This window comes from Cydia amplana, chromosome 6 (assembly GCF_948474715.1).
Source record: "Cydia amplana chromosome 6, ilCydAmpl1.1, whole genome shotgun sequence".
In the NCBI taxonomy this organism is placed as follows: Eukaryota; Metazoa; Arthropoda; class Insecta; order Lepidoptera; family Tortricidae; genus Cydia; species Cydia amplana.
This window is the reverse complement of record NC_086074.1, coordinates 1,991,371-2,016,657: the sequence shown is the minus strand read 5'-3', so window position 1 is coordinate 2,016,657 and position 25,287 is coordinate 1,991,371. Positions and strand designations below refer to the sequence as shown.

Genomic DNA, 25,287 nt, shown 5'->3' with positions numbered 1-25,287 from the left:
CTTATACAATCTTATCGTGTCACTTCTGTCCTTAATATTCTTCATTGTAATTTCATTCCAGTATCATTAGCTTAATTAAAACTTTGGTAAAATTACATAATAAACAACACTCTTAATTACCACTGCCATATTATTGACAACACTAAAGCTACATATAAAATGAAGATAACTCACAATTCGGCCTTAATAAAATAAAAAGGTAATTTTATGGTCAATTTGCCTTGATGCCTTAAATGCCGCAATCTGTCGTAAGAACTTTACCGAGTATTCTCTTAGAGCGTTGCGAGTCGAATGATCGATCTAACCAGTGTAATAAATACGTGCCGGCAGAAGATGAAGACACACAGCTACTTAAGACTAGCTACTAATGGCAAAAAAATAGTGAATGAATGATGTGATTTAGAGAGGCCCTCACTAGCGTCTCCCGAGCGTCGACGTCTAGTCAACTCTATGGCTGCTACTCGATGCAACTGCGCAGCGACACAATTTTTCATAGCACTGACACTGACTATAACGTCGACGCTCAAAAGAGTCAAGACGCTAGTGTGGGGTGGCCTTTAAGTGTATGATATCTTCTATCTATGTTTTAGACCCCATTACTTCAACAAAAATATTGAAAACCAATAGAGTACATTTTTGAAAATCACGTCTTGATATAACGTTGATTTTATTTAAAGGTGAAATTGAGATTTTAAAAATGATTTTTTTGGGAATTTTTATAAAGCTAAAATTTTGGTTAGCATGACTTTTAGACTCGTTTGCGCTGAATAAGGGATTACAATAACTCCTTTTCTGAGAATATTCGAGTAAAATTGCTAATGAGATGCTAATAACGCGTATTTGGTGATGTACGCGTTTATTAAAATACACTTACGATTTAACCTGTATGGCAAGATATTCTTTAATTATTTATTGGCAGACACAGGCCTTTTACCTTCTACACCCTCCAAACCTTTTATAAAAAACTTGTATAAAGATTCGTTAATTAATAATTGGGATATTTCCGTGGCTATTTGCGCATTTGATTGTTCATCTAAACTGAAAAACGATAAAATTACTTTTTAAAAAGTGCCAACCAAGTATTTATTTTCAATGTTGTACAAAATATATTATTTTTTAATAAAAAGCGAAATAAATGAGAGACAGTGATTTTATAAAAAAGTATTTAAGAATAAACATGTTGCTGTCAACTCATAAGTAGACTTAATTAAGATTACAAGTTAATTAATCACACCATTTATCATTTTTTTATGCGGGTAACCCCAAACAACATTTTAAACAAGCAATGTCGTTTTGCAACCCGTATATAAAAACCAATTATCTCTAAGCCATAAATTTTGGGGCTCAAAACGTCACAACATCTAAATAAACTATTTAAATTCATCTCACAAGGGTCCTTAATACCTTAACAATAAAATGTTCCCCTAATAAAACACGTTATCATATTAGATTAGGTGTAACAAAATCAGGGACCCTCAGGGATGTTATCTCGAATAATTTTATGGTTAGTTTTATTTATTTGATGTGTGTAAAAACGTGAGCGTTTTTTACAACTCTTGGTGCTTTTTTGCTGTACCTATAAAACTGTATACTGTTGACGAAATGAAACGGATTTTACTCAGCAAACATCTTACACTTTAAAGGATGACTCACGCTAGACCGGCCTGTGACCGGGCCGGAGCTTCCGGCGCTTCGTTTTCTATGGAAAGTACCACGTGATCACCGATCAGCCGTCATAGGAAATGACATTTCGGATGCCTCGGCCCGGGCACGGTCCGGTCTAGCGTGAGTCGTCCTTAATGGCGTTATTCATAAACTTCTGTCATAAAGTCTAACTATCAGTTGATAATCGTTTGTCCCTGTCTGTTATTTCGAAATTTGTGTTTGTTACAAAGGTACAACTTTTTTTCTTTTTAAGTTACATAAAACGGCGGCGCCGTAACAGATGTTTGTCTTTCGGCGAACAGTAGCAGTAGCACATCTCAAGATGCCGCCATCTCTATTGTACTTCAAATTACTCTTACCCAAGCCACAATAAAACGTATTCAAAAATATACTCTGTTTCCTAAGCCTGTAGATTCAAAATCAAACGGCGGTGATATTTGTCGGACAACTCTGACACCTCTTAGTCTTTTACGTGCTTGGTTTCGCTAAGTTCATCCACAACCTGTACTACATACTATATTTGAACTAAACTATCGCAGAGCGTTTGACTCAAAAAAAACCAGTATAACGTGATCTCTTGTTACGTAAAGATATTTTTCTACTCGTCGACTTTAATGGTTGAATTAAGACTTCTTATACCAAACTATAATCGTAAACTTATAACTATGAGTTCCCGACTCAACTATAATGACTTAAATACGAAAGGCTTTAGAAAGCTATAATGAATTTGATCAATCACGTATCGCCGATCGCCGCGGTCAACAGGACAAAACCAAGAGGAGGAACCGCTTCTATTTAATGCAAAAGAAGTTCGTTGATGTCTTTTGTTCTATCATTTTATCTACTGAGATGCTTACCTAATTTTGTTTAATTATTTGGGTTATATAGTAGTAAAAATATTATTTTAGATGACTGATAGAAAAAGTATTGTACACAATACACAATAGTGATATAATCAAGCTTTTCAATCTGGTACCTTACTTAGGCCACTCAGCAAGCTTCGTGGCCTAAACACGGTACTTGACTGGGAAGCTCTCCATTATATACGTTGCTATAAAATACTATTACACTGTTCTAAAGGTAGTAAGACTGTTCTACCTGGGTCTATGTATTGTGAAATAATAGCGGTGCTAAAACAGTGTAAAGCTAAAGCACTAAAACGCAACATACCTGCCTTGAATTTACGTCGTATGTCCACATACTTAAGATAACACATCAACATGTTAGAAAGACGTAAAGGATTTTAGTTGTCTCAAACAGTTCCTGAGCGCAAGCGAGCTTTTGCCTTCGACTATCACGTATTAAGATGGTCTCTAGAGGCGTAGCAATTGTATGTAGTCAGATATCAAATAAGTAACAAACGCACATACAACATTTTATCTACAAAGTGACCGCCGTATGTCCACGGTCCACGGTTCATTTGATGTGCGATAAAAGTGAATAATTGTAGACGTCCGTGCAACAGTTTAAAGTTAGTATTGCACCGGTTTAATGTTCGTTTATATTACTTAAACGGACGTTCAGGTGTTAAAGAGTTTATTCCATTCCTTTTAAGTCTTTTAACGTCAATTTAGAGTTTCGATTTAATCTCCATTATATGGTTAAATAGAGATTTACCAGCTCCTTCGTTTAGCTGTCAAGTAAACTAACACATTAATTACCAGTAGGTTATATTATACGACCCTTGAAATTATTTAAAGAGACGGAATGTATTCGCTCCAAATCAAATACGTTTATAAAAATATAATTTACTTAGGATTCTGAGCTTTAAAATTTTTCCAATATATATTTAGAAATGCAGTCGTCAGAATTTATTTATTTACCGTATGAATAAGTTAGTTTATTGACAGAGTTATAAATCATTCAATTTCAATCGCACTCAACGACCGACTTTAAAAGGCTTGCCAACTTTAAAGGCGAACGTCGGCATAAGCGCACATACATCCTTATAAAGGGGCATGAATAAATTCCGAAATATGTCACATTTGTATCTTATTGCAACGCTACCCTTTGTAATACAAAATTCCCTGTCACTACGAGTTTTCCAATATGGCTCGTCCGTAAGCGTCTTTGTGTGGTTACCCATTTCTTAAAGATTCAGAGTTAAACGCTCAAGACCAGTAAACTCTTGACTTGAAAATTTGTTACAAGAGGTATGTCTTCGCGCTGGCCCAATGAAGACTGGGAATTATTAATATACCTTTGAATTTATTCGCAAAATGTGTTTAGGTTTTTTCAGGATGTTTTCCTTTATCGAAAAATCTTAAGCCAAAAAGTCATTGCTAACTACTACATAGTTAGTAACTAAGTACCAGCCGGATTTTGAAACTATGACCTCCACCTGAGCTATATTTGCCGGTCAGTTATCAGCTTTTACTGGTGCTTATTCTGGTTCCCAAGAGCGTTAGACTCGCTTGCCCTCGACATTATGAATGGAATAACTTTAGCAAAATACCCGATGCGGCAGTCATTTGCAGACAATAGCGTTTCGGCGGGAGCGGACGCCTTGACCGCTTACGGAATAAGGATTTGTCTGCTTTCATACTCTGGGCTAGTATTTATGGGATAACTTTGAATGTTTGTTTTTGTAAACATACTGTGTACATTTATTCTATTTGTCAGAATCACCCAATAGTACGTAGTGGTTGTCAGAGTCATAGTCCCAGCAGAATAAGATTATAAGATAAAGATAAAAAATAGTTTATTCAAGTAGACATAATTACAATGCGCTTATGAACGTCAAATAAAGCTAGGTAGTACATAGGTAAGCACATAGATGAAATTAGATGGAAAGGTTTAATTGAGTTAACATCTCATCTCTTTGTGTTTCTCTCTTGAATAGACATTATTTATAACCACAATATTTAATTTTACAATCTCTCAACCACGGGTTTTTTTGCTGGCGACCACAAACTACATGCATTTTCGGTTACGCATGGCTAACTTGGCTTCAACTAACACGAAAGGAAGTTTGTCGAGTTGTGAATGGGCCAAAAGTAGCTTGAAATAGTTTGTTTATACACACGGCTGCTGCGGCGCTATTTCGTTTACCTTTTTAACTTGGTTGGACACGATTAGAAATGGAGACCAATGGTGCAAAATTGCGTTTTTCCTTTAAACTGGAAATTATTCTCGAAAGCAATCTGCCAATCCCATCAAACCTTTGAAAGCGGTGCCTTTCATATGTTAACGCAGTCAATAATCATAATAACAAAGGCTAATTTTATCTGTCATAAAGTTGGCACTTTCACAACTTAATATTCAATTATTGCCAATAGCTTTATGGATCATAAAATGCATGTAACGCGGCAGATTTACCCTTTGAATGGCTGACAATATGGTTGCTGTGCTGTTATTGCTGCCGCCTTTAAAATATAGTTTATGGATGCAAAATAGGTACACAATGTCGTCAAAGAAGACCGACGTGTTTTGCTAAGTAACGTTTAGGTCTTGGTCTCCGGTTGACGCCGTACGCTGCTCACAGCGTGCAATGTTTGAGAGAGCAGCATAAATTTGTAGCTTAGATGGTGACACTGGGGGTTCGACCGTCGACATTGGCTAGATATCTACTACGGCAAAGCGTTTAAAAACAAGATCATAGGTACACTAAAATACCTATAATATTTAATCGCGTGACATGAACGCGCGGTTTGCGCGGTATGTTTTTGTTTTAAACAATGTTTTGTACGTAATAAACTAACACAAAACGCGTGCATAAATATTAATTTTACGCCAAATTGAAAAGGCTAACTTTCTTCGTAGCTAAATAAGCGCTGGCCACGGAGTAAATTAACCAACTTTCCAAATCTCTTACCTCGCTCAAAAAATTGTTTGCAACTTAAACTTTTATCAATGGTCTTAAGGTTGAAGTTTGAACGAGACAAAACATACTCATAAGAGATTTTTGTGGCTAGCAATGCGAAGGCTGTACCTCTGTCGGAGTAAACATTGGTTTTGGGAGATTTTGTATTGATTTATGTCTTCGAGTGGTTTGGAAATGACCGTGTAATGGGAGAGTTTTATTCCAAAACAGCCTATAGTTATTCAAGGATCGATGGGAGTTGGACATTTAGACTTGAAGAACAGAATGTTGTAAGTTTATGTACCGTAATGCCTGAATTTCGATTGGGATTGCGAAAGAACAATGGGTAGGTATAGACCAGTAAAGTTTTTGTAATCCGTGAACGAATGATCTGGTTTAGGACGAGGACTTTTTGACGAGTGTAAATACATAGTAGAAGAACTCCCACAAGGATCTCCTCAACGATCGGTTGAGTGCTACCCTCATCCAACAGTTTTCTTTTTGGACAAAAGATAGTCAACCTCATTTAGAGTCTGTTCGGAAAGAGAAGAGTCGTGGAATGTATGGGGCCCAATACATTCCACGACTCTTTTCTTTCCGCACATACTCTAGCTGATATATTTATGAAGTATAATAAAGTACACGCGCTCTTAATACGTAAATTTTTGGGAAGAAGGATCTATTCGCTACTTATCCTCCCTGTTTGAAACTGAGTGATTACTTATATTACCTGTTTTTTACAAAAAAAGAAACATTAACAGTTGGAGAAATAGCCGTTGAAAATTGTTAATTCCTTGTAGTTATTTTCACATTAGCATGCGCTAAAGGGCAGGCAAGCGCCGCCGCGCAACTGCCGATTTATTCCCTTTGCTTGCATCTTCTCAGTAAAGACAAGACGATCCCGAAAATCTAAAAAATCCAAAACCTAGAAAACCTGAAAGTCTAAGAAAGCCGAAGCGAAGGTTAAAGGCAGAGTTCCACGAGCACTACCTTAGGGCCACTTGCACCATTCCACTAACATGGGGTTAACCAGTTAAACCTGAAGTTACCTGATCACCAGTACAATTTGACACTGGGTTAGCGGTTTAACCGCTTATCCTCGGTATACGTCGGCAATAAGCCTGCGCGCAACGTCGCATATTCATCGCGGCGCGGGCGCACGATTCAATGCTAAATTTAATGTCCTAGCTTTTATTGATTTTAGGGTTGTCTCCTTTTAGTGGCGTGGGAAAGTTAAAGTTATATTTTCTCTGAATAAATGATCTGTATGCCCAGTCGGTAGATTGTAGTTGATACCAAATAACTAGCTAGCTAGCTATACACCTAATTTCTTAGATACTTGGAAAAAATATTGATGAGTGACATGAGACATATGAATGAGTTATTTGATTTGTTTTGGTGGTTTTGGCGACTGGTCTGGCCTAGTGGGTATATAGTGACCCTGCCTGTGAAGCCGCGGTCCTGGGTTCGAATCCCAGTAAGGGCATTTATTTGTGTGATGAGCACAGATATTTGTTCCCGAGTCTTGGGTGTTTTCTATGTATTTATGTATTTGTATATTATATATATAGCTGTCTGAGTACCCACAACACAAGCCTTCTTGAGCTTACTGTGGGACTTAGTCAATCTGTGTTAGAATGTCCTATAATATGTATTATTAATTATTTGGTATGGCCCTTACGTTAGGTACTTAAGGTATGTAGGTTAATTCAAGAACATGTAATTAATATGCTTAATAATCCGTGTATTCAGGTACATACTTAATACAAAATGTTATAATTATCTATAATGTTCTCATTGTCAATCAATCAACAAAGATCAGAACACCCCAACAAAAACACCCGATTGACAAAACTAACAAAGCAAAACACATGTTTAACATTTTTTGTGAAGTTTTTATCAAAGCTCCGACCTTTCATTGAGATATCTTATCCGTCAACTCTGTTGACTCATAATAAGCCTTATTTCCAATATATAAGGTACACCGATGGTCAATTAATGGTGCTGGTATTAGTACGTTCACACGGATATTTTTTTTGCCTTTTTTGTTGAAGGTTACTGTATCTTTAAGGTTTTAAGTAAATCCGTAGTTCTGTTTTGTGTGCAACAAAGATTTGGTAGCGGAAGCAGTGACGACTTTATATAGTATATGTATTTGTAGTATTTTTATTGTAGGTACCTAATATTTTTAGTAACATGTTATAACAAATCACATTTAAAGTGCGTTTTTGTACACGTGTGAATATTTCTTATCGTAGTACATATAAGAATAAAATGAGACATGTTTTACCATATTTTCTCAAAAACATTTTAATTAAACAACAACAACTAAGGAGTCTACATGAAATATTTTATAAGTTTTTAGATTCTTTAACCTATCCTAACTAATCTTTATTTGAGACTAAACAATAAATAAAATTGAAACATAGTTCTAACACTAAGTTATATTTATGTATAAAATAAAAAAGCGATGTAAAATAAATAATAATGTAAAATAACGCAATGCTAATAAGTATCCAATTTGCTACTTTAATAAATCAATTGAATAAATTTGTTGTTAAAACTAATAGACAAATGTTGTTGTACCAAATACAATCAGAGGGCCTACCGCGAACCACGTTCGACGTGTTGCCTCCTTGTCACACTTACGTACAAATATACAAGTGCGGCAGAGAGCCCGTAGGTTGGTAGGTTCGCGGTAGGCCCTCAGAATAAGCCTCAAGGATGGAACAAGGACCTTGTCACTGTCACCTCTTGTTTACAAGTGAATGCCAGTGAACGGGACCGACTATTTTTTGTCACAAATGTAAAGTTCACACCCTCAAAAACTGATTATTTTCAGTAGCAACTCGAGTCTGCCGAGAGTGCCGAGTAGACATAAACTTTTGGAAAGGTAGTAAGAAATTTGGTAGTATGCGAAAAATTAAGATGATTACCTACCCCCCTTATTCATAAACGTCTGCTAAGATAATCAGCTGATGATCGTCGTTTGTCCTTCTCTATAGCATAACGACAGATAGGGAGAAACGACGATCATCAACTGATTAAGTTAGCATTGTTAGCAACCGTTTTTGAAATAACGCCATAATAGTGTTTACATTTACTTACTCCACGAGTATTCTCTTGCGACATTTCACAATAAAGTACAATTTCTAGTACACATGCGTATAGATTATAATTACAGTCCACAGATTTATAACGCCATGATAACCATGGGACTCCACTTAAAGCATCGTAAAAATGAACTCCAGCTTTATCTATCCTGACACCCTCAATCAGTCGACCGAAGTGGAGAGTGGACCTATAAAAATATACAGGCCAGTCGTTAAAACAGCTAGGACTATCAAACGACACTTTGTACTCGAAATTGATTGCCATGTGTTCATTTCAATTGATCTCTTTTGATTTGAACTTACGAGTTTAATTAAAGATTACAAGAAATGATTCAAGAAAGTTCAAAGTGCGTTGTTGTTTGCAATATTATACTACTTACATGAATATATATGTACTTTCTACCCTAGCCTAGAAGGCATAAGAGAAGTTTTCTTGTGATTGTGTTTTCTTGTATTCCTACAAGTGGCGACAACGAGGGTTATTTATATGTTAGGGATTTTGTGAATCTGTAGCTCAGTGACCGGAATAGGTATAGCAAATTTTAGAACATAGATAGGTAATATCTGGGTGATAAAACATATAAAAACTCTAAAATGCGCGTTTTCCCAGAGATAAGACCTAGCTAGATCGATTTTTCGCCCCCGAAAATCCCCTTAAATAGCAAATTTCATCGAAATCGTTATAGCCGTTTCCGAGATCCCAGAAATATATATATAAATAAATAAATAAATATATAAGAAATGCTCGTTTAAAGGTATTAGATTTGATATCAATTGATCCATGAACATCTGCTTTCAGATAGTTCCATAAATTAATGTGGTTATTTGAGATGTATAAAAACATCACTATTAAAAACCAAGTTGTTGGTTGTTGTTCATAATTAGGTATGTAGCTATAGTAGAGTGCTTTAGTTTTTATGTCTTCCATTTCACTCTTATATTTATTTTGCGAGATCTTCTTCTTACTTATTGTCTTTTCCTTCTCCTTTTTAACTGTACCCTGTCCGGGCATATTTTTGTTAAGTTGTTCTTTGTCCAGTATCTTTAGGGTCTTGTGAATTTTTATTACTATGTTTAACGGTTAAAGCTCATTTGTAAAACTTACAAATAATTGATACAAATGCAAGAAATCCTTACAGTAATATCCCGATACATTTAAATATCAACGACATATTTAAGTGCCCTGCATCTTGTTTATCTCCAACTACATACACTTGAGACACCAACTTATTTGCTGTTCTAAAAGGCCTTACTGAATTGATATAGAGTATTTTATTGCGTGATTTGGTACTCGAGTAGTTCTTACGTCTACGTTCGGAAGTCTGTTAGAAAAACATATTTCAAACGTATGGAGCTTCTCATTCCTACTACCTTTGCTATCTGTAGTGCCATGTAATGGAAGTGATTGAATAGTTGATATCGGCTGCCATGTGGTGACATTTTGTTAGTACTTACATTGATTTTTCAAGTGTCTTGTTTAGTTAAGTGTTGGGATCTTACGGACATCTGTTTTTTTAACTGATTTGATAAATAAAATAAATACTTTTTGACATATTATAAATGTAGGTATTCATTCAATTCAAAACGCAACTATTTTATAATGAAGTCATTACATTCAGAATAACTCAATGGTAAATGCTCTTCTTGAACAATACAGTCAATCGAAACAGAATTCGGAATTCTGTGCAGCTTAACTTAAAAAAAACACTGGTAGTAATGAAGAAAGATATTGCTAAGATAGGTTGACCCACAAAAATACTAGATAATCTTAAATTAAGTCTGAGAAAATCAAAGAAATATAAGCTGCAACAATTGTTTGTCTTCTTTCCAGGATGTCAACGGATTCGAACGTCTATTCATGGGAGCACCGGGCAGCTGGTACTGGCAAGGTAACAAAAAAACATTATTTATTATTCCTTCATTTTCTCTTTACTTTCTTTTCCTGAGACTCCTTGTTTGGAGACTTTAATCTGGCGCATTATATCGTTATCAAGCTTCAACACTTCAACGCGATGGAAAACTAAGTGTGTCTGAAATGTTCAATCCACAGGGCGAACAATATCAATAGATCCTACCGAGCCATTCAACAGCTACTATATGAAAATACCGGAGGAAGGTAAAACAAGGCCAGAACCAATAACTCGTTAACCGAATAACATAGCCAGGCTTATGAGCGCCTAATCCTAATGCCTTGTGAACCATTTACAGTTGTTTTAAATCTTAATTCTGCTAATGTTCGAGATAATTCCACTAATATAGGTGCTCACGAAGGCGGGGAAGCTAACATGGATCTTAATTGTTAAGAAAATGTGTTGCAAGAATGACGAAAAGTTAGCAACATTAATACAAAGTACATTAGTAAAGCAGTTTTGATAGAATAAAATAAAGAGTAGTAGAGATATTATTAATGTTACTGTCGTCATTCTTGTAAGGAAACATGTAGGGGATCGCCTTCGTGAGTAAAACAGTAACAATGTGTCCGATTTAGTATTTACTAACATGGTTGTTTATATTAATACTTACTGTCTAGAAATCCCTAAATTTCTCATGAATAGAGTAGAGGGCGTTGGTAAATTACCCTGAATGGTGACCCTTTAGTTTTAGACACTAATGGGATTTACAGGATTATGTTAATTAAATTCTAGTGAGAATTAGTCTCGAACTTACAGATTTAGATTTAATAATACAAACTGTGTCAGCTAAACTATTCATCTTTATGATTGTTATTACTTTACTGATAATCATGTATTTGAGTAGTTTGGTTTCATTAGCTTAAATGACATCATGACATCGACTATAAAGTCCATTTCAAGCAGAAAAATGGCAAAAATACATAATCACAACCTCGCAGAAAAATATTAGTACGTGAAATTTTCTGCCGCATGTCGTGTTTCGTGTTTCGTTATCTCTTTGAAGAAATTATGAACAGCCAAGTCATTATATATGTCAAAAGTTACTATCATTATATTTATCATTAATAATGATTCATTGTCGTTGCGTTTTGCTTACGCATAGTTTTTTTTACTTATAAATATCGAGATGCTATTTCTCTTAATATTTATATTGCTCTTAATATCAATTCTTCCATGTTTTTTGTCGCGCTGAAGGTCCAGTTATAGTTTTTGTTCATAATGTATCTATGTTTCACGCTTTCTAAATCTGACAAGTACACGGTTCTAATCAAAATAAATGTGTAACCTTTAGTAACTATTTGTCAATCAAAAATCGAGCACATAATAATTGTCAGCTTTGGGAAGCACTTACGACGATATATATTCATACCTAGACTTAAATAATCTATTTTTACGAATATGCCATTCATATCAAAACAAATTAGTTATTTATAAGGTTTGAGTAGATAGGTTTTTCCGAAATTTCTTGAGTTACTTCTTATTTATTCTTAAAATAAACCATGGACAATTTATTTTTATGAGGCGCAAAGGGAATACCTAATGTAACGCTTAGTAATTTATTTACTACCATCATTTTTAAAGAATATAAATTGGCTTCTCAATTAATTCGACAGCTGACTAGGCTTTGGTGACCATAATATTATAACAAAATGGTTTATAACTATAAAGCTAATTTAACGAGGTGCTATTTATTATCATATCTATAATGAAAATTACAAACGTTCATTACAATCCATAATGCTTAAAACAATGAGTTAATAAACATTTAGGTATAAGCAACAATTTACCATTTATCATTTTTAATTTATGTTACCATTACATCATTATTTTAATTCCTTGCCATTGAGTGCTACATCACTTATACATATAATGTGGATGATTTCATACTCTGTTGTATCGCTAAAGAAATCAAAATTATGCAGTCACTTCTTCCAACACATTTATGTAACATCTAATTTATATCATAAGGGAAAAGAATTTTCACAAAAGACATTGAAATCATCCACATGACCAACTTTTTATAGCCATCCTCTCAAATTCTTCTTTGCGTTGTAGGTCAGATATACTCCCAGAGCGTTGCCTCGAACCCAATCCTGATTGCCACTCCAGAAGCCAACCCCAAGTATGACGACTCGTACATGGGTTATTCAGTGGCTGTGGGAGACTTCGCTGGCACTAAACAGCAAGGAGTTGCTGTTGGTATGCCGAGGGGAGCTGGTCTGAAGGGCTTGGTAAGTATGATTTTTTTTTCGTAAAACTATTGCGACGCAATACTATGTTTCTGAACAAGTGAACATGTATTGTGTGAGGTGTGCAATGAAGAGTAATTGTCTTGTATAATTATTGAATGCCATGCCATGATTTAAAGAAGGGACTGAAATACACTACACAATTTTTAAAGTTAAATCTTCTTTAGCGGCGCTGTGCAATTTTTGAGGCGGGGAAAAAATGTTAAACTCGAGACAGCGTAAGACGATCACGTGACCGTAAGATTTAGTTGGCCATTCATTTAGATGGCATTTAAATCAATAAATAAAAACTCAATGACATTACATGAAAAACTGTTACATGTCATTGAGTTTTTCTTTATTGATTTAAATGCCATCTGGTGAGTTTCGCTCTAACTGGTATTAATATAACTCGAGTACTAACAGTGATGTGCTTTGGGGTTTCAAGTAATTAACGCTAACGCTAGATGGTGTTAACCTCAATTATACATAGTGCATTTTACACTAGTCATTGAGTTTTCACTTCTGCCGGCATCGGCACTCCCTAAGTGCAACCCGTTGTTTTTTTTATAAGGTAGGTAGTGTTCCATAGTTTACTGTGTCAAGTAAAATTTAAAAAAGGCAATAACTATATATATATTTCCAAAAAGCGTCTACTCAACATGCATTTTTGTCATTATTAAATTATATTTAGTCTCTGTAAGTAGTCTACTGATATATAATTATATTTGTTCAAATATTTTGTGGTCTGTGGTCTGGACATCCGCATTTTTCTATCACATCAAATTCTAATTTATTATTATTTGCAGGTGGTCCTCTATACCTGGGACCTGCAGAACATCCAGAACATCAGCGGCTCTCAGATCGGCGCCTACTTCGGCTACAGCTTGGCCTCTGGCGACATCGATGGCGACGGCCAAGATGACGTCATCGTCGGCTCTCCCATGTTCAGCAAACCTAAGAGCGACGGCTTCGAGCATGGAAGAATCTACGTCATATACCAGGGGAGAGATAGGGTAAATTAACTACAATAGTTTTCTACTATTATAAGAAATGCTTTATTCATAAACACAAAAGAGAAAAATATTTAGTCAAAAAACAGGAAATGCTACGAATTGGCATCATATCGGGATGATGCTACTTCCAGCGCTGATCTTCCGATGAGACTATCGTTATGCATATTTCCTTTGACCTCCTTATAAGTCAGTCTAGCTGTTTGTAGCAAAATGTTAACTGAGTTACAATGTAATGTTTTCTGGTTTCAGTCATTCTCAAAGAACCATTGGATCAACGGAGAAGTTTCCAGGGGTCGATTTGGTTTGTCCGTCGCATCGCTTGGAGACATCAATTACGACGGTTTTGGAGGTAACCCTATTCCTTTTACTTTAGTTTATTCTGTAATAAGCCTTCGCCAACATTACATTGCCATTCGCGAAAATACTTATCAACATTATTCTTCTTTTGATTCCTCTTTTATCGAAGATTGGTGGATCGAGGACATTATGGCAATTATCTTTTTTTTCTGATTGAACTACAGAATAATCCACGACTGCTGGAACTGAACCAGTCACGAAGGTTTTCAGCTGTTGTGTCTTCTTATACTAGGTCTCAGGCCACACAATTTTATTATTTGAGTTATCAGCAGTATGTACCCCGCATGATATGACCAAGATATACTTAGAAGTTGGTGTTTTTTATGGTGTCAATATTAACAGTCTCGTTCTTATTTCAGATATCGCAGTAGGAGCTCCTTACGGCGGCGAACACGGTCGCGGCGTCGTCTACATCTTCCAAGGCAGCGAGACCGGCATCAGGGACAAGTACTCCCAAGCCATCAAGGCTGAAGACATTTCTCCATCCTTGACTACCTTCGGCTTTTCTTTGTCCGGAGGCGTCGATTTGGACGATAACAGCTACAATGACTTGGCTGTTGGCGCTTATAAGTCGGACAGTGTTGTGTTTTTGAAGTTAGTATTTGTGAATATTGAATTTGCTTTCATGCTTAAGTGATTAATTTAGGGTGTTGGGATTAAAATAAACTTAGCTTTTCGGTGCTTGTCTTGCAAGCTCAGCTCTATTTGGTGACCAATATTCTTGAATTTTGCGTTAACTTATAGTATCCCGTTTAAATTATTTATATGATTATTTCTATAATCAAATCAATGACGTAAAAGTTTTCTAAAGTTTATTCAATGCGATCGCCAATAGCGAAATTATTCTTCTTGTACCTACCTATAACCTATAATATTTGCTTAAAGATCTTTGGTTATATGGTTATATGTTTTCAGGTCTCGACCAGTAGTAAAAGTGATGGCCGAGGTGAAGTTCCAAGAGGACACTAAGTTGATATCATTGACTGACAAACGCTGCACCACAAGGGACGGGACTAAAGCTGTCTGCTCTAAGCTCATTTACTGCCTGCAGTACGGCGGTATCAATGTAGACCGACAAATTGGTGAGTATTATACTAGTTTAAGTATGATTATTTTTTAAATCATCGTTCTCATCATCAACTTCGACAGAGACGATATCATCATCACAGAGTTCAAAGATAGGTAAAATCGCTTGAGACAAAACTGTGTTTTTACGCACACATACTCAGTTAAGTCAGTTAGCGCCATCAATACCATCGTCAATACATCATTATCAGTATAATTGTCATCATTCATCTGTATATTAGCTTCTTCTGATAAGAAAGTAAGATGAATCATTGTTACTATTTATTTCCGAAAACGTGATGTTTTCAAATTTTGTATTCTTTTTTCCAAGCGGAAGGATACATCTGCTACTTTGGTGAGTGGAGAAGTAGCAATTGGCAATTATCGTCAAAATTACTCATATAGATGCAAATAAAACCACATACATTTTTACCACTCAGTAGCCAATTGATGTTAGCATGTTACACTGATAGTTTTGCACCATTGTTTGTGTTAGACGAATTTGCACTTCATATCAACAACAATTATGGTCTACGCGTCTTCAAATAGGTGATGCCTCTCAATATTCATGTTTATACCTAGGTGTCGAATAATTTTTGTTATGTTACAAAAATTTTAAGTAACATTTAAATTTAATGACTCTTCCAGAATTCAATGTGAGCTTGGACCTTGACTCGAGGAAGACTACAACCAAGAGGATCTTGACCGAGCGACGGGAGTCCACCTACACGACCACCATTGTGCTCGTGCAGGGCGAGCAGAAGTGTGACAGCCTCACCGTCTATTTGGATGTGAGTGCTTAGATATTTAGCTACATTAATTTATAGGCTGCATTCCTAATCTAGGAAGGTCTTTGGGTAGACAAACTTGTACGTATTAAATTAAATTAAGTCCCTAGGATTTTTACAATTTCTATCGCCCTCACCCAACCAGACCCTGACCCAACTGATCATGATTAGTCTAGATCGCCGATACATCTTTTGCCTCCACGCACTTACGCGTTCGGTACTCAACACACCTTATTCAAGCGAAGTTCAGTATTTCGTGGGGATTTCCAAAAGTGTTATACATACAAAAGTGCCATCTTAAAGTAGTCAAATGTTGACCAAAATTTTTCCATCCCAGGAGGAGATCCGCGACAAGCTAACCCCGATCGAAGTGAAGATGACTTACAACCTGATGAGCCAGCCGCACGGCGACATCGTGCCGCCGGTGCTGGACCAGACGCAGAGCGTGCAGGCTGCCGACTCCCTGAATATACAGAAGAACTGTGGTCCGGATAACGTGTGCATACCTGATCTGCATATGCAGGTTTCCTCGTAAGTTGACTATGTTGATAACTTGATACTATTTGCTTAACAGGATAAATTCTTAGTTCCTTATAGTACGCAGCCAATCATCATCCAGATGAAAAGCATTTATACATCTCCATAGTTAATTATATCTTTAACTAGTAATGCCTGGCCAGGAACATAATTTTAATATGGGGAAGTCCGGGGTCCGAAGAAAAGTATAAAAATTCCATAAATGTAATTGCTAAGGCATCCCCTTTATCTTACCCGGGACCTAGTGAAGCGAGCATCGTTTGTAGTAAATGTCAACAGAAACATAGGTACATGTACTCATATGGAAATTATTATATGACTTCTCGTTTTAGGTACTATTTAATTGGCATTTGTCGATAAATGATTGTCATCTTGTATATGGTCCCTGACCGTGATGCATGGTGCGACAAAAGTTGAGAGCTTGCTATGAACAAATTTTAAAATAGAAAGTTAATTGTAGTTCGATGTTCGATCTTACCATAGTAAAATTTGTCTTCTTGTTCTCTAATTATATTCTTCATTACCAGACCGATAAGAGAATATACCCTCGGCTCCGGAGAGAACATCAATCTCGACGTGACAGTCGCCAATAGCGGCGAGGACGCCTTCGAAGCAGCATACTACCTGAAGATCCCTGCTGGAGTTACCTTTGCCAAGATGGAGAGGCTCGATAAAGACAGTGAAGCCAGTCAATCCAACATCTACTGCTCGGTCATTGGCGGGAAGGACATTAGTCTGAATACCACTTTGAAGTGTGATCTGGGCAATCCTATGTCTAGAGATGAAAAGGTTGGTATCGTTACTGATTCTGGCACATTTCTTTATAATTCATTAATTACAAGTTAATTCCTTGAAGGGAAGAACAACGCATTCCTGAGAAACCCCTTTTCTCGGAGATTGAGCTAAACCCAGTATGCTTGAGGCATACAACATTACACTATTTTAGTCTCGAAATATGTTCACTAATGTCACTATGCTATACTAGGAATTTAATTCATTGTCAAAGCGAGAAATAATAACTTCCTAATATTACTTTTTGTCAGATTCTCAATGGTTACTCTCTCGCTCTCAATCTAACAAACATACAAATTGTTTAAGACTCCACAAATTCTAAGTTCTATTATAGGTAAAACTGATTCCGCAAAGACGTGGTAAACTACGAATAAACACCTACATTCCCTGTCTCCTCAGATCCGTTTCCGCGTAGTCCTCGAAGTTGACACCACGGTGTCCAGCATGATGTTCGATATGGAGACCAACTCCACGAATCCCGAACAGAACACCAATTATGACAACGTGCAGCATCTCTCCATTGGTGTGTTGGTTAAAGCTATGCTGTCAGTCATTGGGTACGTACAATACAATGTATTATTGTTATACCTAGAAATAAATAAATAAATGAAGCGTTTTATTCTGTAGGTTCATTGTTTTTGAAATATTAAAGTGATGTTGCAAAATGATGCCAATATGTAAATATGTGCAAAAAAGTGTGACTAAGTGATGATTATGAATTGATGCTTATCGAAAGAATTGAATAAGTAATGTTCACATACTTGTTGTTTTACAAAAGACATTAAATAAGCGATGTAGAATTTTTTTTTTACCGGAAACTGAGAAAGTTCGTGGAAAATGAGAAAAAGTATTTGAAAATGTTTGATCGAGTCAACTTGCAAATTTTTTGAACGATACTTTTTCTTTAGTCATTACAGCCAATGCCTCTATATTAAGCTTTTACTCTTCTTCCTCGTTTCCTGATCATTGTTTAATTTGAGGTATGAGGGTATTTAGCTTTTTAACCGACCTACATATATAAATGTGGTAATTTCTCTATTTCAGTACCTCCGACCCTCCTGAGCTCCACTACAACGCCTCCCTCTACGAGTTGGAGAACTTCACCGACGAGGCCAAGCTCGGCCCTCAGGTCATCCACAAGTACCAGATCAAGAACGAGGGACCCTTCACCGCCGACGAGACGGAATTCTACATCATGTGGCCGTACCAGACTCTCACCGGTAAGACCAGCTTCTAAGGCTAGTTAGATTTCACCGAGGTCTAGCTCGGTTCTCGTCGGGTCCACAAAAGTACAACATCAGGTACCGGGGCCCTTTACAGCCTACAAGAGCAGCCTTTTATTGGTAAGGCCTCTTTAAGGGACTGAATATTATTTATTGTACTTGTAATGCGTTGTGTTTTTTTGTGTTGGTAAATAAATATCTTATTTTTTACCTAAATTTTACTGGTTTGTCCCTCTTGGAAGAATAACAGAATGACGTAAAGCGATTGCAGAGATCTTTAAAGCCCCTTCAAATAATATTCTATACAACGAGTTAACCATCCCTGCAGCTAGCTGTATATACTTGCAATTGTATCGGAGATTTTAACCAGGGATGTTGCGAACATCCGCATCCGCATCCGCAACCGCGGAACTTCCGCATTATTTTCAACATCCGCATCTGCATCCGCATCCGCATAAAATCGATGCGGAGCTTATGCGGATGCGGATGTCGGACAAGTCGGTACAGGAATGTCTTAGCGGCGGCGTAAGTGCTAGGTGATTTCGTCATTACCTATAACGAAATCGTCTAGATCCAGAAAAGTCGGCCAAGTTACCGTGTATTAAATATAACGCACCTATATTCTTGCTCAAATACTAAACGTTTCGTTTTTTTTTTATAAAAAAATACTAAAAATGTAATATTTGACGTTTTCTAAGTACCTAATTTTGACATCCGCATCCGCATCCGCATCCGCGCATGTGAGCCTTTAAATATCCGCATCCGCATCCGCATCCGCGGATGTCAAAAAATCTGCATCCGCAACATCCCTGATTTTAACGTGTCAAGTTTACTACTGAACAAACATGTTTTACATAGATCTTCCAAGGAAGATTAATCACACGTACCTCAACGAAGAATTTTCCATTTCAGAGGAGAACCTGATGTACATGCTAGTTCAGCCGCAGCCGCTGGGCAACGTGCGGTGCGACGTAGCCCGCAACGTCAACCCGGCCAACCTCATCGTGTCCTCGCCCTACGTGTCTTGGCTCAACAAGGAGAAGGAAGGTTGGTTTCATGAACCGTTCTTTAAGTGCTGTTTTTTCTTCAATGTAATTTTGTTAGCAGTACAATTTTGCTTCAGATCGTTAACATTTCACGTATGCAGCTTTTGTTTGGTAGTTGACGGTTGTCTACAATATCCATATGTACGATGATTGATGATGATAGTAATCATTTTTCCTACCGTTGGACACTGTTACACACATACATGGAACTTATTTCAGAAACATTATTTTGTCTCTTAAAAACGTGTTATTTTATTATTTATGTTGTTCGACCATGTTATCTTCTTAATCATTTACCTCTATTTCCAGCCATGGAAAGCAGTGAATTTGCATCGATATACAGAGAATATATTGCTCAGAATTCCCGCGACTGGTATGAACAAAGTAAGTATCACTTAATAAGAAATTCAATCAAATTTTGTTGTTCAGGAAACTTACGGGAACCATATTTTCTTTTCCAGGATATTACTCCGGCAGCCAAGCTGGTCAGTTCATCGGAGAAGCAGGTAGACAGTATGGCCAATCAGGTGGAAGCTACAGCCAATCAGGAGGCAGTTACAGCCAGGCAGGCGGCAGCTTCAGCCAATCAGGCGGTGGCTACAGGCAAAATGGCGGCTCTAGCTTCTCTGGCGGTTCCTACGACAGAAACTCCATTCTAGCTCAAGAGGAAGCAAGAAAGAGAATGGAAGCCGAATCTGTAGCCAGGGAACAGTTCAACAGCCTCTTCGGTGGAAAATTCGACTACAATCGCAATCGCGATGAAATACCGAGAAATTATAACGTGACGAAATTATTGAATAGGACTGTTGTGTACGATGACCAGAATAGGATAGTGTGGCAAGCGGAAACTAGCACTGAATATGGAGGGCTGATTGGCCAAGAAGCTGGCGGATCTTACCATGCGTAAGTATATTAATTGATCAATGAATTGTTATTTTCCTTTTTAACAAGCTTTTATTAGGTCGACCTGTATGTAACTAACTATGTAATGGAATCTTGCAAGTTAAATTTGATCCACTTCCCGGTTTCCGATTGAGCTGAAATTTTGCATACACATGTAAGTCGGGTGACAATGCAATATTATGGTAGCTGATTTGATGATGGAGACAGGAGGTGGCCATAGGAACTCTGTGATGAAACAACGCAACCTAATTGTGTTAGGGGTTTTTAGAATTGTCTCGATGAGTATTAGTTGTCTGTCGTAAGAAAAGTACAGTCAGCGATAAAAGCTTGTACCAAAAATGAAATTTTTGACAAAAACTTATTATTTGTAAGCATTTACCCTTAACAGCCAAAGGATGACTCACGCTAGACGGGGCTGGGGCCAGGCCGGAGCTAGCGGCGCTTCGTTTTCTTTTGAAAGCACCACGTGATCACCGATCAGCCGTCATAGAAAATGACATGTCGGACGACTCGGCGTCTAGCATGAGTCATCCTTTACTTATTTTTCCTTTCTTCTTCTTTATTTGCCATGCCCGGACGTCGGTGACCACCTTTGCCATCTCTCTCCTGCTCTTAGCCATTCCATTAGCTGCCTACAAACGGTTTAATTTTTTTTTTCAGATCTGGCAACCAAGGATACTTCGGTCAGCAAGGTACCAGAGGCGTCATCACGCACGGTGGTTCACAAGGTTCCTTCCAAGGTTCTGTACCGTTCGTGCACCGCGACTTCGCTACAACGGAGACGGTGAACCGTGACGTCATCAACCGGGATTCGGCGACGTACAGGGCTGGGTTGACGAACGTTGGTGACAAAGAGGATGATGTTGGAGGTGAGATCAATGATAAAGTACTTACTGTCCCTAGACAGCAAAAGGGGCATTCCACAAAAAGGTCTAATACTACCTATAGTATCCATAGTTAAATTTCATTTCATTTCATAATAAATAATATGAATATGAATACGTGACTAGGTGCAATCTGGAGGTCGCGGGTTCGAACCCCGGCTCGTACCTACCAATGAGTTTTTCAGAACTTACGTACGAAATATCATTTGATATATTCCAGTCGCTTTTCGGTGAAGGAAAACATCGTAAGGAAACCGGACTAATCCCAATACCCTCTGGGTTGAAAGGTCAGATGGCAGTCGCTTTCGTAAAAACTAGTGCCCACGCCAATTACTGGGATTAGTTGCCAAGCGGACCCCACAGGCTCCCATGAGCCGTGGCAAAATGCCGGGACAACGCGATGAAGATGATGATGACGTGACTAGGTTACTTTGAGATTGCCACCAAAAAAATTTGATTACAGGCTTCGGAGCGCTTGCAGCACAAGGAACTAACGGTGAATTCAGAAGCGGTGTAACTGGAGTAGGCTACGACGATCGACAGACAGCCAGCCAGGGAAGCCAGGCCTTCGGTGGAAGACAATCGGGCCAAAGTTACCGGGGCGGATATTCGGGATCCCAGGGCCAAAGTTACCAGGGCGGACATTCGGGAGCCCAGGGCCAGGGTTACCAGGGCGGACAGTTCTCGCAGTCGGGTTCAAGCTCGAGGTCTGGTGGAGGATATTCCTATTCAAGCCATTCTGAATCAGGTAAATTTGCCTATTATTTATTTTTATTTATAATTCGATAAAAATAGTGAGTTTAACATAAATAACATAGATGGTAGGATCCTAATAGATGTGGTATACGCGTGCGTCCACGAGGGACAAAACATACGCAATGCGACACTATGATTGGTCGAATTTATTTGTTGCCCACCGTAATCCATAGTAAATTACGGTGGGTAATAAAAAAATGTGAGACTGTGACAAGGACAAACATAGCGCTTTCGCTGCTACTCCTACTGAAAGACACATAAGACTATCGGTCATTTCCCCCCACCCCTCATGCCTGATCCAGTTAAAATACTAGATTCATGGAGTTTAACTTAAACTTCCTCAATTTTGTCAGAGATTCTGGTACCTAATGAAAACTGTCACATGACAGTATGATGATGTCAATTATTTTTTTTCAGGTTATAGTGCACGAGCTGGAGGCAGCTATTCATCAGGACAAAGACACGAAAGCACAAGAAGAAAACGAGAGGATCAGGTATTTTTGTAGGGTATATCTTATTAATAAGAAAAATACTTATGAATGGCTATCAGAAGTGGCCTTAGACACTCCTTATGTTTAGATATCAGTGGATGAATCAAGTGACAGTGATACAGATAATGGCAGTCAAACTTCTCCGGGAACTCCCTCGGAATACCACTGGAACTGGCTCAAACCCCAACCAAAGATGAAGCGTTTCCTTATTGTAGTGTACAGACAGTCCATTTGGGCCTCCGGAGACATCCCTCAACACATTCGCTACCAGACAAAAAACGGCGCACTACCCCAGAAACCGGTCGTCTATAGCTGCGTATAAAACAACCCGCCCAGCGGGTTGTCCGGCATCTGAGCAAAGTTTACGAGCGCCCACCAGGTGGGTTCCTGGCTGTGAATGTGTTAAGCACTTCATCCCTGAATAAGTAACTTTAGCACATGACAAGCCGTATGACAATTATCTCTATAAAATCCCATTCAGTTCCAGGTTGACAGCCAGCTGAGCGCCCTTCTGAAGAGCTGTAACGAGAAGTACAAGTGCGCAGTGGTCCACTGCGCTACCGGGCGGTTGCTCAGGGGACAAGAAGTCTGGGTTGCCCTGCGGACAAGACTCAACGCGAGTGTGCTCAATGAGGTAACATGGAAAGCATGTATTATGCGCATGTTGACTAAAAATTTAATTATGGCGTTATAATGTGGGGATAGAGAACAAGTAATATAAATATAAATGACACACCTAATCCCAGATAGATCTATTATAGACTTTTGTATCAAGGTTTCTAGAACACTGAATTTATAGTTTAAACAAACGATAATACCGTGGCTTTTAAAATAATTGATGGACAAAATTTGATAATAATCTGCCATGATTAGCATTTATTTTTGACAGAGTGGTTGTCGTCACCTTAACATCTACTTCCCATATAGCCTATTGTAGGTGGATTAATCACGATAGATGCTGTTTAAACTCACTGATTTGACATTTTTCCCCAGATCTCAAAAGACCGTCCAGTGAAGCTCTCCTCCCTCGTGGCCGCACACGTCACTCAGCTCCCAATAGTGGGCTCACCGAAGCACACGCACTGGCACCAGGCTGAAGCCCAGACGCTGGTCACCCCACAGCTGGGCGCTGCTGAGAGCGGCTCCATACCGTTATGGGTGATCATTTTAGCTGCCATTGTGGGTGCCCTATTGTTGTTGCTGTTGATCTTCGCTTTGTATAAGGTGAGATTTACAATTCACTATTTAACCCTTTATAGGGCACACTTAGATATTATACGGTAAAAATGACCACCTATATATAACATAATCTTTTTGTATGTTATTCTTATGCAGAATTTTTTAGGGCTTTAAAGAAGCGATGATGCTTGAATGTGTATCCGAGTCTGTTAAATGGCTAAAATCGTGGGGTCAAGATGACTATCGTATATCGGCAAACGACATTAGAAAAGTAAAAATATATCGGGAATTCAGGATGACATATACTTAACAAAAATTTAATACCATTTCCGGTTTTGAGATTTTGTTTTGCGTTGTCCACAAAAGATACGTGGCAAAACTTACAATTTGCCTTACCTTACCTTACCTAACCTTAGTAGATAAGTAAAGATAGGGAATTATAGTTCTGTGACTACGGTCTAATAGAGCTCAAGACTCTTCGACCACGCTAAGTTTTTAAGACAATGCACAAATAACACATAATCCCATAAAATCTAAGCGCAATATACTTGACGTTTGACGTAGAACACGGCGTGAAAATGAAAACTTAGCATGTTAACTTAAAGAGTTTAAGCTAGCTCTGTAGAATCTACTATTCGCTTGCCGATATTTGTATCTACAAACTTAAGAAAATCTGTAGTTTTAACCTTCCCTTTTGCTTTCAGTGCGGCTTCTTCAAGCGTAACCGCCCCTCAGACCACAACGAGCGCCAGCCCCTGAACGGTCGCGACGAGCACCTCTGATACCCGCCTGCGGAGCCAGTTGCCTCCGCCACCACCGCCACTACAGCCACCTCCGAGACTTCTGTAACCTCCTCCAGTAGTTCAACAGACGCTGCGAGTGACGTCACCAGCAGGGACTCTACTAGTTTTGATAGGTATTGAAAGTGAATAGTGATTTCAAAGCGCATTTGAAGTATTCCACCGGACAAACGCATTTTATTTCGTGTATAAGAACATACAGCCATTTTGATGGGTTTATTTTTGGTCATTTGACGCAGAAAAGGAAACTCCTATACCTGCAAATCTTCCGAAAGATCTCGTTTGTACGGGACAACGGTAGAAATGATCCTTAACGTACAAATAAATGCGAATTTCATGGAAATTTTAGGTACTTATTGGAGTTTATTTTTCTAAGACAAAGAGACTTGAAAAATGTTTAGAAAAATCATCGATTAAACGGAGAAAGAATGGTAATAGGCAAGAAAAATGCGTTTGTACGGGACAGGCATGTTGTAAATCGAAAAATGTGAAATGCGTATTTTGGACATTGTCAGTAGTGTTTCGCTTGTTAGAAAAAAAACCAAAATATTTTTGATAAGTAGTTTTAGCTTCGGGCTAAAGCATCTGTTTTAAAATATTTGTAAAACACTGCCGTAGTTTTAGCTACACTTGTACTTTCAAGCCATATCTTAATTAAGGTAGAAATCTAAATGGTGTATTATAGAGTCTTTAGGAGTAACATTTAAAGTTCAAGGAACATTATCTGTT

General features: G+C 37.9%; 1 protein-coding gene across 5 annotated transcripts in view; it reads left to right on the top strand.

Annotated features, from left to right (window-relative positions):
- The window catches only part of LOC134648607 (integrin alpha-V), a 157,261-nt gene extending 132,671 nt beyond the window's left edge, over positions 1–24,590 (top strand). For 2 of the 5 annotated variants that reach the window (XM_063503087.1, XM_063503086.1), the window contains 21 exons: positions 10,412–10,469; positions 10,631–10,696; positions 12,549–12,724; positions 13,531–13,737; positions 13,987–14,086; positions 14,454–14,688; positions 15,010–15,176; positions 15,808–15,950; positions 16,285–16,478; positions 17,012–17,273; positions 17,676–17,833; positions 18,321–18,496; positions 19,412–19,546; positions 19,855–19,929; positions 20,007–20,448; positions 21,109–21,317; positions 21,796–22,080; positions 22,506–22,582; positions 23,061–23,213; positions 23,573–23,803; positions 24,463–24,590. In XM_063503087.1, coding sequence (XP_063359157.1) covers positions 10,412–10,469; positions 10,631–10,696; positions 12,549–12,724; positions 13,531–13,737; positions 13,987–14,086; positions 14,454–14,688; positions 15,010–15,176; positions 15,808–15,950; positions 16,285–16,478; positions 17,012–17,273; positions 17,676–17,833; positions 18,321–18,496; positions 19,412–19,546; positions 19,855–19,929; positions 20,007–20,448; positions 21,109–21,317; positions 21,796–22,080; positions 22,506–22,582; positions 23,061–23,213; positions 23,573–23,803; positions 24,463–24,540 — 3,627 coding nt within the window. In that variant the 3' untranslated portion in view covers positions 24,541–24,590. The remainder of the gene's footprint in view (positions 1–10,411; positions 10,470–10,630; positions 10,697–12,548; positions 12,725–13,530; positions 13,738–13,986; positions 14,087–14,453; positions 14,689–15,009; positions 15,177–15,807; positions 15,951–16,284; positions 16,479–17,011; positions 17,274–17,675; positions 17,834–18,320; positions 18,497–19,411; positions 19,547–19,854; positions 19,930–20,006; positions 20,449–21,108; positions 21,318–21,795; positions 22,081–22,505; positions 22,583–23,060; positions 23,214–23,572; positions 23,804–24,462) is intronic. The other 3 variants (XM_063503090.1, XM_063503089.1, XM_063503088.1) reach the window with 2 other exon arrangements.
- Positions 24,591–25,287: the final 697 nt, after the last annotated feature.